General features: G+C 44.6%; 1 protein-coding gene across 7 annotated transcripts in view; it reads right to left on the reverse strand.

Moving 5' to 3' along the window:
• CIT (citron rho-interacting serine/threonine kinase) overlaps positions 1–14,959 on the reverse strand; it is a 166,940-nt gene extending 151,981 nt beyond the window's left edge. For 6 of the 7 annotated variants that reach the window (XM_059408554.1, XM_059408553.1, XM_059408552.1 and 3 more), the window contains exons 1-4: positions 14,729–14,953; positions 13,579–13,823; positions 8,260–8,401; positions 798–973 (exon numbers count right to left, since the gene is read on the reverse strand). In XM_059408554.1, the coding sequence (XP_059264537.1) occupies positions 798–973; positions 8,260–8,401; positions 13,579–13,674 (414 nt within the window). In that variant the 5' untranslated portion in view covers positions 13,675–13,823; positions 14,729–14,953. Of the gene's footprint in view, positions 1–797; positions 974–8,259; positions 8,402–13,578; positions 13,824–14,728 lie in introns of all 7 variants that reach the window. The other variant, XM_059408549.1, reaches the window with a different exon arrangement.
• Between the last annotated feature and the right edge of the window lie 769 nt (positions 14,960–15,728).

The following is a 15,728-nucleotide window of genomic DNA, read 5'->3' on the forward strand; positions in this document are numbered from 1 at the left end:
GCCACAGTTGGTGAATTTGCTCCCTGCTCTCCCTTCTGGGATGCTTTGGCTGCTGAGTGCCTGCTTTATACATCTGCATTTTTCCTCCACTTTCCAAAGTTGTTTTTAAAGCCTGTAACTAACAGCCACGGAGCTCCAATTCCTTCTGTAGGCTTCCCACGGAGCTGGGTACATTATCGGACCCACGATGTGCGCTCGGATGTCTGTAACTAATAAACTGCTCTGAACACCAAGGCTGATGACTGTCTCTCTAGCAACCCGGCAAATGAATCAATATGTCTGGAGCAGAAGCCTTGTTCAAAGAAAAAAAATACCACGATCAGAAAGAGAAGTTCCTACCTGCCTTTAAACAAGCAACACCCTAGCCACAGAATAATTGTATTTCATTTCTTCAAAATCCCGTTTAAAAATCAAATACCCACAGCACAAATAAAGAAAATGTGTCCCAAAGTGAATGCTGGCTAACCCCACAAGATGCATATCTCAAATACCCAGCAGACGGTCACGAAAGGTCATCTTAAATTTATTAGTTAAAAGGCCATGTTGATTCTGAACAAAATACAACAAGAGAAATGTGATAAAGAAATCAAGGGGAGCTTTTGAGCCTTCCAAATGAGTCAATATCCGTTCAAGAAGAAAAGCTGAGAATGTGAGAGAGCCTTCTGCAACCATCATTAACCAGAGAGTCACCCAGGAAATCTTGGGGGATCCCAGATGCCAATTTCACAGATCATCACCTTTGCAATGAACATTCTGGCACAGAAAGGGGAAAGGGCGTGGTGTTAAAATGCTCCTACCTGCTCCTGGGCCAACAAGGTCTCCTTCTTCATGACTTTCATGGCATAGATGTCCCCAGTGGCTCGCTCCCTTACCACCTGCACTTCAGCAAAGTGACCACAGCCCACAAGACTTCGGACTTCAAAGTCCTTGGCTGAAGGCTGGAGCTCCTGTAATTCAGCTATGGTGTCGGAATCTGCAAGAGATGGAAGAGTTGCTCCCAGGTAAGGAAAGCATTTCAAATACACGCACCTTTATGAAAGAAAAAAAAAAGAAAGAAAGAAAGGAAAAAGTATTCCTATGTGTTCCCTCACTGTCAAAAGACATTTAGTCACTTTCTCATCCGTCATGAATAATTATAAAATCAGCACAAAAGTGTTTTTATATGTTAAGTTAAAATTAAGGGCTCCAGAAATTCCAAAGCAGTTTCCATGGTAGCTATAATTTGAATCCTGTAGACTCAGAAAATAGGAGGAGAACATAAATCATGCTTTTCTTCCTCCTCTCTGAAGGCTGCAGGGCAGTGTTCGGTCAAACATGTTTATTAGCACTTAGACTGGCTTATCATGTGACACAGGCAACATGATTCCCATCTCAATCCACTTTGGAGCTGACTTCCAGATCATTCCATGCTCGGTGTGTTCTGCACAGTTTTATCTCAGTAACCTAGGTTTTATCCCACTATCCCATCTCGCTTGGGTGCTAAGAGAACTACCTCCTCTTCCTTAATAGACAGCAGTGCTACAAAAACAAACAAACAAAAACAAACAAGAAAATAAAATCAACCAACCAACCAACAAAATAAAGCCCTGACGTTTGCTCTGCAGAGTTGGCAGGTCACACACTTGGAAGGGTTTACAACTATCTTTTTCTTAGCATATAGTTTTCCTCCTTCTCCAAGTGCAGTCTCTCAGTGAGTATCTTAGTCTGCTCAGGCTGTTAAAACAAAATTCCATAGATGAGGTGACTTAAACAACAGGCATTTATTTCTTATGGTTCTGGAGTGTGAGAAGTCTAAGATCAAGGTGCCGGCAGATTGAAATCTTGGGGGGGAACCCACTTCCTGGCTTACAGAGAGCCATCTTCTCACTATATCCTCACAAGATGGAATGGGAGGGAACCCTGGCCTCTCTTCTTCTTCGAAGGACAATAGTTCCATCACGAAGGCCCCAGCTTTATGACTTCATCTAAATCTAATTCCTTCCCGAAGGCTCCACCTTCAAATGCCACCATATTGGAAATTAGAGCCTCAACATTTGAATTTGCAGGGGGACACGAACATTCAGTCCATAACAGGTAGAGATCCGCCACATAGTAGGGATTAAATGCATGGCAGATTTGGAATCGATGTTATATTTATTGATGCTCTAAGAACACAAAGCGGGGACATCACTGGATATGCAATGACTCTAAAGGTCTGAAAGAATGGAGTGGAACAGCCGTATCCGACTGGAAAATTCAATCCTTCACATGATAGAGAAACTCCATATAGAGAAACGGGGGTTATGCTCTGAAAGAAGACAAGAGGAACACATAATAATATTATCCTGGAGAATCCCTCAGAGAGGTGCCATGATGAAGACCAAGAGACTCCTGAACTGCCACATGGACACTGAAGTCGTTTGGGCACTAGAGCGGGTTGCCATGTCCATGGTTGGGCACCAGATACAGCCAGGAGGCTACATTCTAGAGTTATACTCAGCTTGGTAAGTTATTCACATAATGAGAAGAAATGAGCCCAGTGAAAGGGAAAACGATTTCATACCTATAGTAGCTGGGCATCAAGCATATTGATAAATTAGCCAATGCAGTTTTAGTTGCTACCCATCCCCTTTCTTTGTGACATGGGTAGATCTGAATTCACTGGGATCAAAGGCACAAATGATGAACTCTACTGCACTGGGTACATTCCCACCCACAGACCACACCTCTCTCTTCAGCCAATCACCCTGAAAACACCTCCCTTCTGTCCCCTGGGGGAATCAGCAAGAGTGCTGGGTAGATCCAGAGAAACACACCATGACCACAGTAAAAAATAAATCTAAAAGCCTTTGTGGAGAATTCCATGAGCTGAAAGCTGCCCAAGATTTTCCTTTTGCCCTGACATCCCTGTGCCAAGTCCTATCTTTCTTCCCTGCCCTTTTTCCAAGTTTCTTTCAGATCAGGTAGTTTTGAATGATAATTCCCCAAATATGCTGGCTTGCAACTTTCTGGGCTGAACCTAATTTTATTATTGCTTGCACTCAAAGCCAACCTCTCTCGATTCTCTGCTGGGCCTTGGGTTGCTTATAGCATTTGTCCAACTTAACTCTGAATCTGTGGCTGGAAACCACCAGGCATTTCAATCACGTAAGCAGACAAACTGCTTCAGGCAAAACCACAAGGATACCCAGAATTCTGAGAAAACATTCCATATGCCTACGTCTTTTTCCAAAGGCTGTGGATTATTAAGGCAAACAGGTCAGATACTAAACTCAAGTGTAGGACAATTAAAAACAAACAAACAAAAAACACCCTCACAATGTCCCTTCATCCCAGCAGCTTTTGTGACTCCAAAACCACAGCCCATTTCAGCCCTGCATCCTGTTAATTACAGCATTTAAGGACTGAATACTGAGGTGGAAATGGAGACCCAAAGCACTGTAATGAAAATGCAATCAAAGCACGGCCTTGTCAGATAAACATTTGAAACCCAGGGGCAAAAGACAACACAGCTGAGCACAACCCTTCTTCTCCTGAAACTCAGTCAATTCAACATTTCAAATTTCTAGGAATTTGTCCTTCACAGAAACGCTAGCAGATGTGCTGGAAAACAACACACAGAAGTATGCTTGCAACACACAGAAGTCTGCTTGCAACAGAAAAATAACCAGAAATGACCTAAAGGTCCAGGGGCACTCGGGTGGCTCAGTCAGTTAAGTGTCTGCCTTCAGCTTGGGTCATAATCGAAGGGTCCTGGGATCGAGCTCCACGTCAGACTCAGCATGGAGTCTGCTTGTCCCTCTCCTTCTGCCTCTGCCCCCAACTCATGCTCTCTCTCTCAAGTAACTCAAGTAAAATCTAAGGAAGGAAGGGAGAAATAAATGACCTAAAGATCCATCAACAGGAAAGTGGAATCAACCTAAAGTCCACCCACATAGAAGAATATTAGGCACATAAAGTAGCTCCATCTCCATGAGAATATTCTTTAAGGACAGGGATTTTCTTCTGTTTTGATCGCCACTGTACACCCAGTCCCCCAAACAGAACCTGGCACAAAGCAAGTGCAAGTGTAAATATTTATTGAGTAAATATATTGCTAAATGAGCAAAGCTAGTAGCAAAATATTACAGACATATATCCGTTTTGTGTAAAATGAAACTAGAGTGATGTTAGAACATACATGGAAAGGCCTGACTGATTGCTACAGCAGGTTGCCTGGTACACAGGAGTTCGTTACATGGTATTCTCTTTACCTTGGGACATGCTTGAGAATTTCTATAATAAATATTTTATAAGGACCCCCCAAAATTGCAATATTATGCACCAAACTGGTAACAGTGGTTATCACAGACAGAGGAGATTTTGAGGGATAGTCTCTCATTCTGACCTTTTTTTAACTTTGTGTCCTGTTTATAATTAGGAAGAAAAAATTCTTAATGTTAGAATTCACCTGTTAAGTACTACAGTTGTTAACATACAGAAGCTCTTGCCTACGACAAACCATAAGTGACTCTTAATCTCACAAAACAAACTGAGGGTTGCCGGGGGGAGGGGGTTTGGGAGAAGGGGGTGGGATTATGGACATTGGGGAGGGGATTTGATTTGGTGAGTGCTGTGAAGTGTGTAAACCTGGTGATTCACAGACCTGTACCCCTGGGGATAAAAATATATGTTTATAAAAAATAAAAAATTTAAAAAAAAAAAAAAAAAAAAGAAGCTCTTGCCTACAGTAAATGTCGCTGAAAGCCGCATAGGATCTCAGCTACTGTCAAATCAAAGAACAGTCCAATTTCGACAGCTATTAACACTTTCCATGTTTAATATCAGTTTATTTTTTATGCAAATTCTGTAATACAATGCTTAAGGTTTTCCTACTTGGTTCGCTTGGCAATACAGTCATTTGACCCATATTTACTGAACATCTACCATGTGCCAGACACGGTTTTAAGCACTGGAAATAGAGCAGTAATTAAGAAACAAAAATCTCTTCCCTGGTTCCCAGATCCAGGTTCCCTGCTCCCCACCCTCCTTTGGCTCAAGGCTGGGACACCTCTTCAGGGCTATACTTTCTGTCTGGTTGTGCCCAACAGTCCCCAAAGAAAATCTCCATCTCTATGACAAGATGCAAGAAACTCCTGCAGTAGCAGCTGTTGGGCTCTTTTCCACATGTGAAAGTGAAGCTTACGTTCCAAACAGAAACCCAAAAGAGGAAAACACACACACATACACACACACAACCAGCCATACTAATGTAATTACCCTTTTACAATCACAGCCTCTCGGCCTTACTCGCCAGGAAGCCTCTTCAAAAATACAAAACAATTCCTTGCAAGAGAATTCTATTAGAAAAACCTACATTTCGCCAAGCCTAAGTCCCCGGATTACTGAAGGAATTTAGAAGATCCACTACTTTAAAGTATCCAGAGGGCAGGGGCGCCTGGGTGGCTCAGTTGATTAAACATCCGCACTCTGGATTTCAGCTCAGGTCATGATCTCCAGGTCATGGGATCGAGCCCCCTGTCGGGCTCCTTGCTCAATGGGGAGTTTGCTTGTGATTCTCTCTGCATCTCCTTGTGCTCATGCTCTCTCTAAACAAATACATAACATTTTTTAAAGAGTAAAAATTAAAAATAAAAAAAAAAGAACCAGGGCCCGACTCCAGATTGATGACGGTGCCTGTAGATCAATTCGCCTGCCTCCCTATTTGCCCTCCCCGACCACTCCCTACTTAAAGATTTAAATACTCAAGAAAGTAAGGTGGGGGTCTATTCAAACAGATATGGAATAAAGAAAAGGACCCGAGTACATTTTTAAATTAAAGACACCCAACATATTAAATATATGTTGAGGCTGGCAGCTACCATTATTGGGTTAACATTTATTATCTCGTATGTGTCAGGCAACGTAAGCCTGGTCTGTGCCCTAATTCATTCAATCCACGCACAGCCTTCTTAAATATTATTTTCCCCATCTTGCGGATAAGGACACAGAAGAGACGAGGTACAGGTAAATCACGAAGTTCATTGTGGTGGCCGTATGATGATTTTAGCTACTCAAAACTCCCAGCTCCTTTGGATAGTTGCACATTCCCCCATTCAATGAGACCCAGGTGATCAGGGTGCCCTGAACCCCTGGGTACCCAGAGGAGGCCCATCACACTTCGCATCCTGGCCCAGTGCCTGCTCAAGGGGTAGGCAGATGACCCAGAGCAGACCTAATTAGAGAAACATTGCACAGGGCATGGTAGCCAATCCCAAAGATGGTGCCCAATGAATCACACGCCTCCTGGAATTCACTTGTGTAGTTCTGGGGCACATGGAATCTGGGCGGCCTATGACTCGCTTCAAATAACAGAAGGAGGCCAAAGAGACCCTCCGTCCCTTCCACGCTTCAGCCCTGAGAAGTCCTGGCAGTTTCCACTGGAGCACTTTTGAAAATCCTGAACTGCCACGTAAGATGTCGATGTCTCTGCTAAAGGGACCAGATAGATCAGAGGTCAGCAACTTTTTGCTTGAAGGGCCAGAGAGTAAATAATTTTAGGCTTTGTAGGCCACACAGTCACAGACACCACGACTCCAAGGCCACGTCATGAGAAAGCGGCCAGGGAAAGTACATAAACAAATGGGCATGGCTAACATAGTCCATTAAAACATTGTTTATAGGGCGCCTGGGTGGCTCAGTTGGTTAAGCAACTGTCTTCGGTTTGGGTCACTATCCCAGAGTCCTAGGATCCAGTCCTGCATCAGGTTCCCAGCTCCATGGGGAGTCTGCTTCTCCCTCTGACCTTCTCACCTCTCATGCTCTCTCACTGTCACTCTCTCAAATAAATAAATAAAATCTTTTAAAAAAAAAAATGTTTAAAAAAAAAAAAAAAAACCTTTCTTTACAAAACAGGTATCCCACGCTGTTGTTGGCTGACCCTTGATGGAGAGACCACATGGAGAAGCCATGTGGAGAGCAGGAGGCCCTGAGACTTCACAGAGACAGGGAAAGGCCCAGTCATCCAGAGCCCCACCTGAGTCCTGTCTTCCAGGTAACCAGACACGGAGCGGCCATCTTGGACGTTCTAGACCAGGAGAGTCCCGGGTACCTGCAATCTTAGCCACTCTTAGCCAGTCACATGGAGAGGAAAAATCCTCAGCTGAGGCCCATCAACCCGCAGATTCATGAGAGGTAATACAGCGATTACTGTTCGAGGCCACTATAGTTCCAGGGACTTGGTTACACATCAAGGTCATATAAGGGAGGGTTTTTCAAATTTTCAAATTTTCATTACTGAAATTTGGGGCCAGATATTTCTGTGCTGTGGTGGCTCTTCTGTCATTGCAAGAAGTGTTAGCATTATCTCTGGCTTCACCCATTAGATGCCAGTAGCACCCTTCCCCTCCCCCCAAGCTGTGACAACCAAAAATATCTCCAGACGTTGCCAAGAATCCAGAGACGACCAAAATCACCACTGGTTGAAAAACACTGATGTAAGGTAATCAAATACAAAACTGGGACACAGACATTAGCAGCTAACTGCCCCCCCATAGGGCAGAGCTGATCTACACCTTTCATAGGCCCTAGGTATATCTGCCTTTATCAGCCTCTTCCTCCATTTAAAAAAAAAAAAAAAAAAAAATCAAGGGGTGCCGGGGTGGCTCAGTCAGGTAAGCATCTGACTCTTGATCTCAGCTCAGGTCTTATGCTCAGGATTATGAGTTCAAGCCCGGGGTAGGGCTCCATGCTAGATATGGAGCCTACTTGAGGAAAAAAAACTACTTAAAAAAAAAAAGTAAAAAATTATACAGTGACACGGACATAAAGATGCATGTAACCCTAAATCATTATACATTATTGCAGTCATATTTTTATCTCAAAATAAAATTAAATTAAACTAATGAAAAGTTCAATTTATTAAAATTAAATACTGTGGGCCCTAAGCCTGTGTTTGTTATGCCAGCTAGATTATCAGCTCTGAGTGGATATAAGGACGGAACCAGAGGACATCATTTAAGACTCTGGATCCAGCCATACAGAAAGCTTAACCCAACCCTGGATTTCTCAGTTTTACAGAGCCACAAGTTCACTTTTTGGCCTAAGCTACAGTTGAGTGTCTGTCACCTGCATTTGGGAAACCTGACTTACCTGGCTCCCAACTGCAGCAGGTGGGAACTGACCTTGAAACTGGGTCTGTTTCCTCCGAGCAGACCACCGGCCACTAACTCATTCGGCCTCCTGCATCTCTGCAGTTTTGTCTAGCAGAAGAGTTTTCAAGGAAAAGTTCTCCACACTTACACTTCCGGACAAAGTTGCTCACATGCTTGATCTTCATCAGAGCAGGCTGACTGCATTCTCCGAAGAGAACGAAGAGGGCATCTAATATCCCTTCTCGGGAAAGCGGAGACATCTGCTGTTGAGTCAGAAAGGGTGGTTTCCCCTAAAAACAGCAAACAGCAGATGGAGACACTGTCAATAATGAAAAGCTTTGATCAATAACATCCACGCAGAGTAAATTACAAGCCACCAACTCTAACTGCTCACGACACATGCTAACAGCACAATTCTGGGGCTTCGTTCTTTAAAGCAACATCAATTGAGAGTCATTACGTTATCGCTCCTAAGATTCCATTACTGTGCGTTCCTTCCACCAGCACCTGGGGAGGAAACTTCACAAGCATGTCATTAATAAGAAAAGGCCCTTTTTTCTTTCCTTTTCTTTCTTTTTTTTTTTTTTTCAATTTTTGAGAGGGAGAGAGAGAGAGAATGAGCCAGGGTTGGGGGGAAGGGAGGGAGGGTCAAAAGGAGAAGCAGATGCCTGATGAGCAAGAACCAAGCCCTCCCCAATGTGGGACTCGATCCCAGGACCCTGAGATCATGAACTGAGCCAAAGGCAGACACTTAACTGACTGAGCCGCCCAGGTGCCCAGAGTCCTTCTTCCTTAACAGTCTGAGTCTCATTGGGAACACTTACTCTGGACCCTGCTGGTTCTGAAATATTTCCATGTCTCTACAACATAACACTGTGACTGCTACTTATTTCGAGTGTGCCCAGAGGTTTGTTAATATAACCGTGGTTTCTTCCATTCACTCGAACAATCTAGAACAGTATGAACGGACTGACCATACTAAAGCTGAACTGATTCATGATCTGGACTGGCAGATTATATCTAACCCACAGACAGGTTTTGTTGGGCCTGCAGCATTTAAAAGAATTTGAATTATCTGCCAACATTGAAAAATCAGGAAATTTCTCCCCAAAGAGGGGGTGGAGTTTGGGAGTTCTCCTGAAACACTGGAGGATGGAGCCACATTGCCCCACATTCCTGCCTGGTGATGCTGAGCTGTGGCTGAGTGAGGCTGGCCCTCTGGGTAGTGAATGTGCTCTGCAGTTCATTGCAGACATGACTCCCGTTTCCATCTAGCCCATGTAACTCAATCATAGTCACGGCCTGACCACCAAATACATGAGTTTGCTACCTCTGGTCTAGCACAATGATTTCCATGTGCCAGGCTATGGACTGTGTGGAGGTAACCCTGCAAAGGCCCGTGACTCTGTAGGTGCTTGCCACCACTCCCGTCAATAGCCAGCATCTGTTTCCGGTCCCCTCGAATCTGTGCTGTCTCCGTGACTTGCTTCAAGCAACAGGTGGCACAAGTGACACTGTGAGGGCAGAGCTCTAAAGGAATGTAGCAGCTTCTGCTTTTGCTCTTTTGGGAAGCCAGTTGCCATGTAAAAAAGCCTAGGCTAGACCCGGGGTCAGCAAACTATAGCCCATTGGCCACTGTGGCCCCTGCTCTGTCCGTTTTTATAAATAAAGTTTTATTGGAACACAGTCATACCCATTCATTGACATATTGTTTGTGGCTGCTTTTGTGCTATGATGGGAGAGATGAATAGCTACAGCTACCCCAAAGCCTAAAAATATTTATTATTTAGAGAAGAAAGTTACAAGACCTGGATTAGACTACTGGCTAATGCAAGACCTCATAGAAAAGTCAGCTGGCGGAACACTGAGATGCCCCAGCCAGCAGTCAGATGGTCCAGCCCCAGCCAAGCTCTCAACACAATATGGCCCCTTCAGTGACCCCAGCTGATATCACAAGGCGGAACAAAAGAACTACATAGCTGAATCCAAACAACCCACAGAATCATAAGAAAAAAATAAATCACTGCTGCTTTCAACTTTGTGAGCGGTTTTGTACACAGCACCGGATACTAGAACTGAACTGGCTGGCTACATTTGAATCACCTGAAGATCTTAGCTGAAAAACAAGTCTCTGGTGCTATCCCTGACCTACTGAACTAGAACCTTCCAGTTTGTCACTGAGAATCTGTTTTCTTAACAAGCTCACCAAGAGATTTAAGCCTCAGCCAGGTATGCGAGATATTGGGTCACAAGCCACCATACCTTCCCCTTTAGTTATAGTTCTGCAACAAATTCTGAAAAATAGTCTTTGTTCATCTGATCTTTACTGAGCTTAGACTAACTAAAGCAACAGTTCCCACATAAAGTACTGACACTTCACCAAGTACTCAAGTCTGACACAAAATGAGAGAAATTGAATGCCACATGATGACTGGTGTATAAAGATAAATACATTCAATTTGAAGTGATCTGTAGGGGTGCCTGGTGGCTCAGAGGTTAAGGTTAAGCGGCTGCCTTCGGCTCAGTCATGATCCCAGGATCCTGGGATAAAACCCGGCATCCAGCCCCCTGCTCAGTGGGAAGCCTGCTTCTCCCTCTCCCACTCTCCCTGCTTTGTATTTCCTCTCTCCCTGTCTCTCTGTCAAATAAATAAAAATCTTTAAAAAAAAAAAAAAACAAATAAAGTGATCTTTTATTCTAAAATCATGTCCTTCCTCTGTTGGTGTTTCTTAAAAATATCCCTTCTTTATGAAATGAAAGGACCAGAAAATAACAGGCTTTTCTCTATATCGGTTTTGTTACATCCTTCTTACATCCCTTACTTGGCAAAATAAAAAAGCCTATGTTGACCTAACAAATTTGTGAAATTTTCCTGGCTCAAAAAGTCTTCCAACCACCGACACAAAACTCGTTGGGAAGTCAAGTACAATGTTAAGTAGAAATTAAGAACCGGTCCAAACTACTTCCCTGCATGGAAAACAAAATCACTCCTCTATCTAAACCTCATTAAAACAGTATTATAGAGAGCGCCTGGGTGGCTCAGTGGGTTAAAGCCTCTACCTTCGGCTCAGGTCATGATCCCAGGGATCTGGGATCGAGCCCTGCACCAGGCTCTCTGCTCAGCTCCCCCTCTCTCTCTGCCTGCCTCTCTGCCTACTTGTGATCTCTGTCTGCCAAATAAATAAATGAAATCTTTTAAAAAATAAATAAATAAATAAAAATAAAAATAAAACAGTATTATACAGGGAAAGACCAGTATCCATACCTGGTTAGATAAATGTTAGGTGTATGTTATACTTGCACATAATAGCTTTCCTGGGGACAGGGAAGAACTCATCATGCAAAAAAGATGAACTGGGGATTTACCCACAACTCTTGCTATATAATGACATTTAAATATAATACACACTTAATAAATTCTAACACACGCTGGCAGTCTTCCCAATGGTTACATGCCCAGCTTCTGTTGTCAGAATAAAATTGGAGCCTGGCTCTGTCATTTATAAGCTACGTGATCCTGAGCAAGTCCTTGCTTCCCTCAATATCTGTCTCCTTCCTTTTTTTCTTTTTTTTTAAGATTTTATTTATTTATTTAACACACAGAGATCACAAGTAGGCAGAGAGGCAAGCAGAGAGAGAGGAGGGAAGCTCTGCTCCGCTGAGCAGAGAGCCCGATGGGGGACTCGATCCCAGGACCCTGGGATCATGACCTAAGCCGAAGGCAGAGGCTTTAACCCTCTGAGCCACCCAGGCACCCCTTTCTCTTCCTTTTTAAAATGTAAATAAGAAATGTCCTCACATCTGTTACAGAGCTGAAGTGAGATAATCAGGAGCATGCTGGCTCAGTATCCAGCACATTGGAAGCCACAATTATTACATAAGGAGCACATTATATGCCTTTAGCCAATTTTGTAATAAGTCAAAAAAGTTTTGGAATGATAAAACACAGCAGCACTCCGGTTAGCTAACTAGCATTAGGAACAAATTATTCATTTGTGAAAAATGTCTCATGACTTAAAATGGTGACAGAAGTGGTCCCACAGAACAACCAACCTAAGCTTTCAATCTGTTTCCATTCTGATCTGTTTGAACATTCCTAAATACCAGTATTTGGGGCAGTGGGGGGTAGGGGAGAGTTACCAAGAAAGTATCAGTATTTATCACATAGGTATCCTTGAATAAATACCTTCCTAAATATAATTACTCCTAAGCCTACATAAATTTATCATTTTTTTTTTAAAGATTTTATTTATTCATTTGAGAGAGAGAGAGATCACAAGTAGGCAGAGAGGCAGGCAGAGAGAGAGAGGGAAGCAGACTCCCCGGAGAGCCAGATGTGGGACCCCATCCCAGAACCCTGGTATCATGACCTGAGCTAAAGGCAGAGGCTTAACTCACTGAGCCACCCAGGTGCCCTTAAATTTATCATTATTATAACTAGTATTATTTCTACACTTAGCATTAATAATAGTTACCATTTATAACCAATGGTTTACCAAGACCTAAGCAAGAAACTAAGTGCTTTACGTAAAGTATCTCATTTCATCCTCATGATAACCCTGTGAATTTGGTGCTATAACCTCTGTTTGAAAGAGTGGCAAATGGATGCAGAGAAGGCAACTGAGTCACCCAAGGTAACACAGCCAACAAGTGCTGGGGCCAGGATTCAAACCCAAATCCTTACCACTATCGGGATTGTTCCCCTGACTTGGGGTTACACAAGTCAAACAAGGATCTCTACATCAACAATGTTTCATCTACATCAAAAACAAAAGAATTAGAAATCTGTTTGGAAACTATTCCCTGAGCTGAAACACTTCTGCAGCCATAGAAACAGGAAGGTTCTTTATCTTGAGCGGAGTATGGGTTTCAAGGTGTGGGTATTTACCAAATCGGTTTTTTTGTTTGTTTGTTTTTTCGTTTTGTTTTAAATAAAGGTCTCTTCAAGACGGCGCCCAAGTGTCTCAGTCGGTTAAGTGTCTGCCTTCAACTCAGGTCATGATCCCAGGGTGCAGGATGGAGTCCCGGTTCGGGCTCCCTGGTCAGCAAGGAGCCTGCCTCTCCCTCTGCCTATCCCTTCTCCCCCGCCCCCCAGTCAAATGAATAAATAAAAAATCTTAAAAAAAAAAACAACTCTTCAACCAAAAGAAATAGGATTATACCTATAGCAATTTTAGCCAAAAGAATGCCTTTGTCTGTTTTTCTTTAACAAAGGGCAAACCGTAGTACAGATAAGTAAAGTGGGAGAAATGATTTTAAAAATAAATAAAGATCTCCCTTCAAGGACAAGGTTGGCTATCTACTCCTCTGTCTGTACAGTGGTTCCTTTTTCCAATACTATCAGCAAGTATAAAACACCAAATGGGATTTTTCCTAGAAGATTAGCCTCAGTCCTATAATAAGAATAAAAGTGACAAGGAGGTTCCAGGGAAACAAACACAGGTGAACAGAGTTGGCAGCCTGTTACCTGGAAGAAATGATTCAGCCTGGAGGCCCGGGTGGCAATGGATTCAGCAGCACCAGCGTCCAGCAAATTCCGTGCTCCATATTTGAACTTCAGCATCTCTCCAGTGATGAAGAGCTCCAGGAGAAGGTCAAGTGTGTGCAGCCAAACGAGGAGGAAGCACTTGAAAGATCCTGATCTTCCACGAAGATGTCAAGGATAGGGAGGTGAAAACCAGCCGCCACAAAACAGAACTTAGGAAGTTCAGGCTGACAATGCACATTAAAAAAAAAAAAAAAAGGTTTTTTACTCACAGCAACAAGAGATCATACACTTACCTGAAATATTCTCTTACAAATCAATTTGTTTTTTATCTGCACCACCAATACTGTAACCTCCACAAGGGCGGGAGACCCAGCCCGCCACACAGTTGGTGCTAATACTTACTGAATGAATGATTGAAAAAAGAGAATTACAGGGGTGCCTGGGTGGCTCAGCGGGTTAAACCTCTGCCTTCGGCTCAGGTTAAGATCTCAGGGTCCTGGGATCGAGCCCCGCATCAGGCTCTTTGCTGGGCAGGGAGCCTGCTTCCCCTCTCTCTCTGCCTGTCTCTCTGCCTGCTTGTGATCTCTCTCTCTCTCTCTCTCTCTCTGTCAAGTAAGTAAATAAAATAAAAAAAAAAAAAAAGAATTACATAGTACGTTGCAAAGAAATATGTACTACAAGGTTAAAAAAGAGAAAGCAAGGTAAGGGCAATTGGTGCGTGTGCGCTGTTTTTAACAGCGCAGTCGGAGTAGACTTCACTGAGAAGGTAACATTTGAAGCCAGATCTGAAGCGGGTAAACAGTAATCCTTGCTGATGGGCGGGGGAGGCAGGAAAAGCGTACCGCGCAGAGGGAACAGCCCAGGCTGGGGCTCTGAGGCAGGACCTGGCCTTCTCGGACAATAGCAGGGAGACGAGAGGGGCTGCAGCAGAGGGAACGACGCGGGAAGCGGGAGGTGACTGACGGAACCGAGGGTGTGAAGTCGCACAAGGCGGATAATAGGGAGCTGCCGCACTCCACCAGACGGAATAATGCAGGTAATGCTGACAAAGAGCGAAGGCGGAACACACAGGGGACCCCCTCCAGGTTTAAGAAGGGAACAACTCCTGCCCCGGACATCACCTACAGACCTTGAGGCTCTCTCGGAGGAGGACCTGGGAAGACCCTCGGGCCCCCAGCAACCTTGGGGGCTACACCACCGCCCTCCCCGCAACGGGAGGGAAAGCCGGGACTGGTGTGGGTGGAGGCGGCTCTGCCCCGGGCCTTGCAGAGGGGAGTGAGGGAGAAATGCGCGTGCGGGGTTTGGACTCACGCTCCGCCGACCCGGCCGGTCCGCGCTCTGCTCCACCCCGCGCCTCCCGCCGCCGCGTTTGAACCCGGCGAACATCATGGGCGGGGCTCAGGCGTGTCCAAACCAATCAGAGTGCCCGCTCTTAAAATGACCCGCCGCGTCCCAACCGAGCCCCACCCAAGTCCTTAAAGGGATAGAGGAAGTGAAAGGGAGAACCAATCAGATTGTTTCTTCCTCTGACTCGTGACCAATGGAAAACGGGGAGGGACAAACCCCGGAGGGCCGCTCCTGGAAGTTTGAAATTGGCGGTTAGGCAGGACGCTCCGCTTGAGGACGCGTCTGTTGGTGTCCGGGATCCCTGGGGACGGCGGGGCGCTATCCTCTGCTTTCATGGCCAGCGAGGAGGAAAACAGCCAGGCCGCCCTGGTCTTCTTGCTCCTTAAACCGGGCTAAAATCGAAGCACTCGTTATTTGGGGGAAATCGGCTCGTTCTCTGCTACAGCTGGGGCAGGAAATGTTTGGAGCCCGAACTGCCAACCTGCCTCGGCTACTGCAACTGCGGGCTGATTGCCCAACCACCCGCAGGTGAAAGTATTGAGGTTGTCTGAAAGGACATTTTAAAATCAACTAAACGCAGGAGATTTAAATGGGCACTTCACTAAAGAGGAAATCGAAGTGGCCCACAAACGTATACAGAGGTGCTCAACCTCCTACATAATCACGAAATGAGAAAAGTAAAACCGCAGCGAGATATAATGCTCACCGCCCCCGTCCCCCCAAAAAAGGGGAGGGGAAGATCTGTTTTTCAGAGATGTGGAGCCTCAGTCATTCATACCTAG

This window comes from Mustela nigripes, chromosome 8 (genome assembly GCF_022355385.1).
Source record: "Mustela nigripes isolate SB6536 chromosome 8, MUSNIG.SB6536, whole genome shotgun sequence".
In the NCBI taxonomy this organism is placed as follows: domain Eukaryota; kingdom Metazoa; phylum Chordata; class Mammalia; order Carnivora; family Mustelidae; genus Mustela; species Mustela nigripes.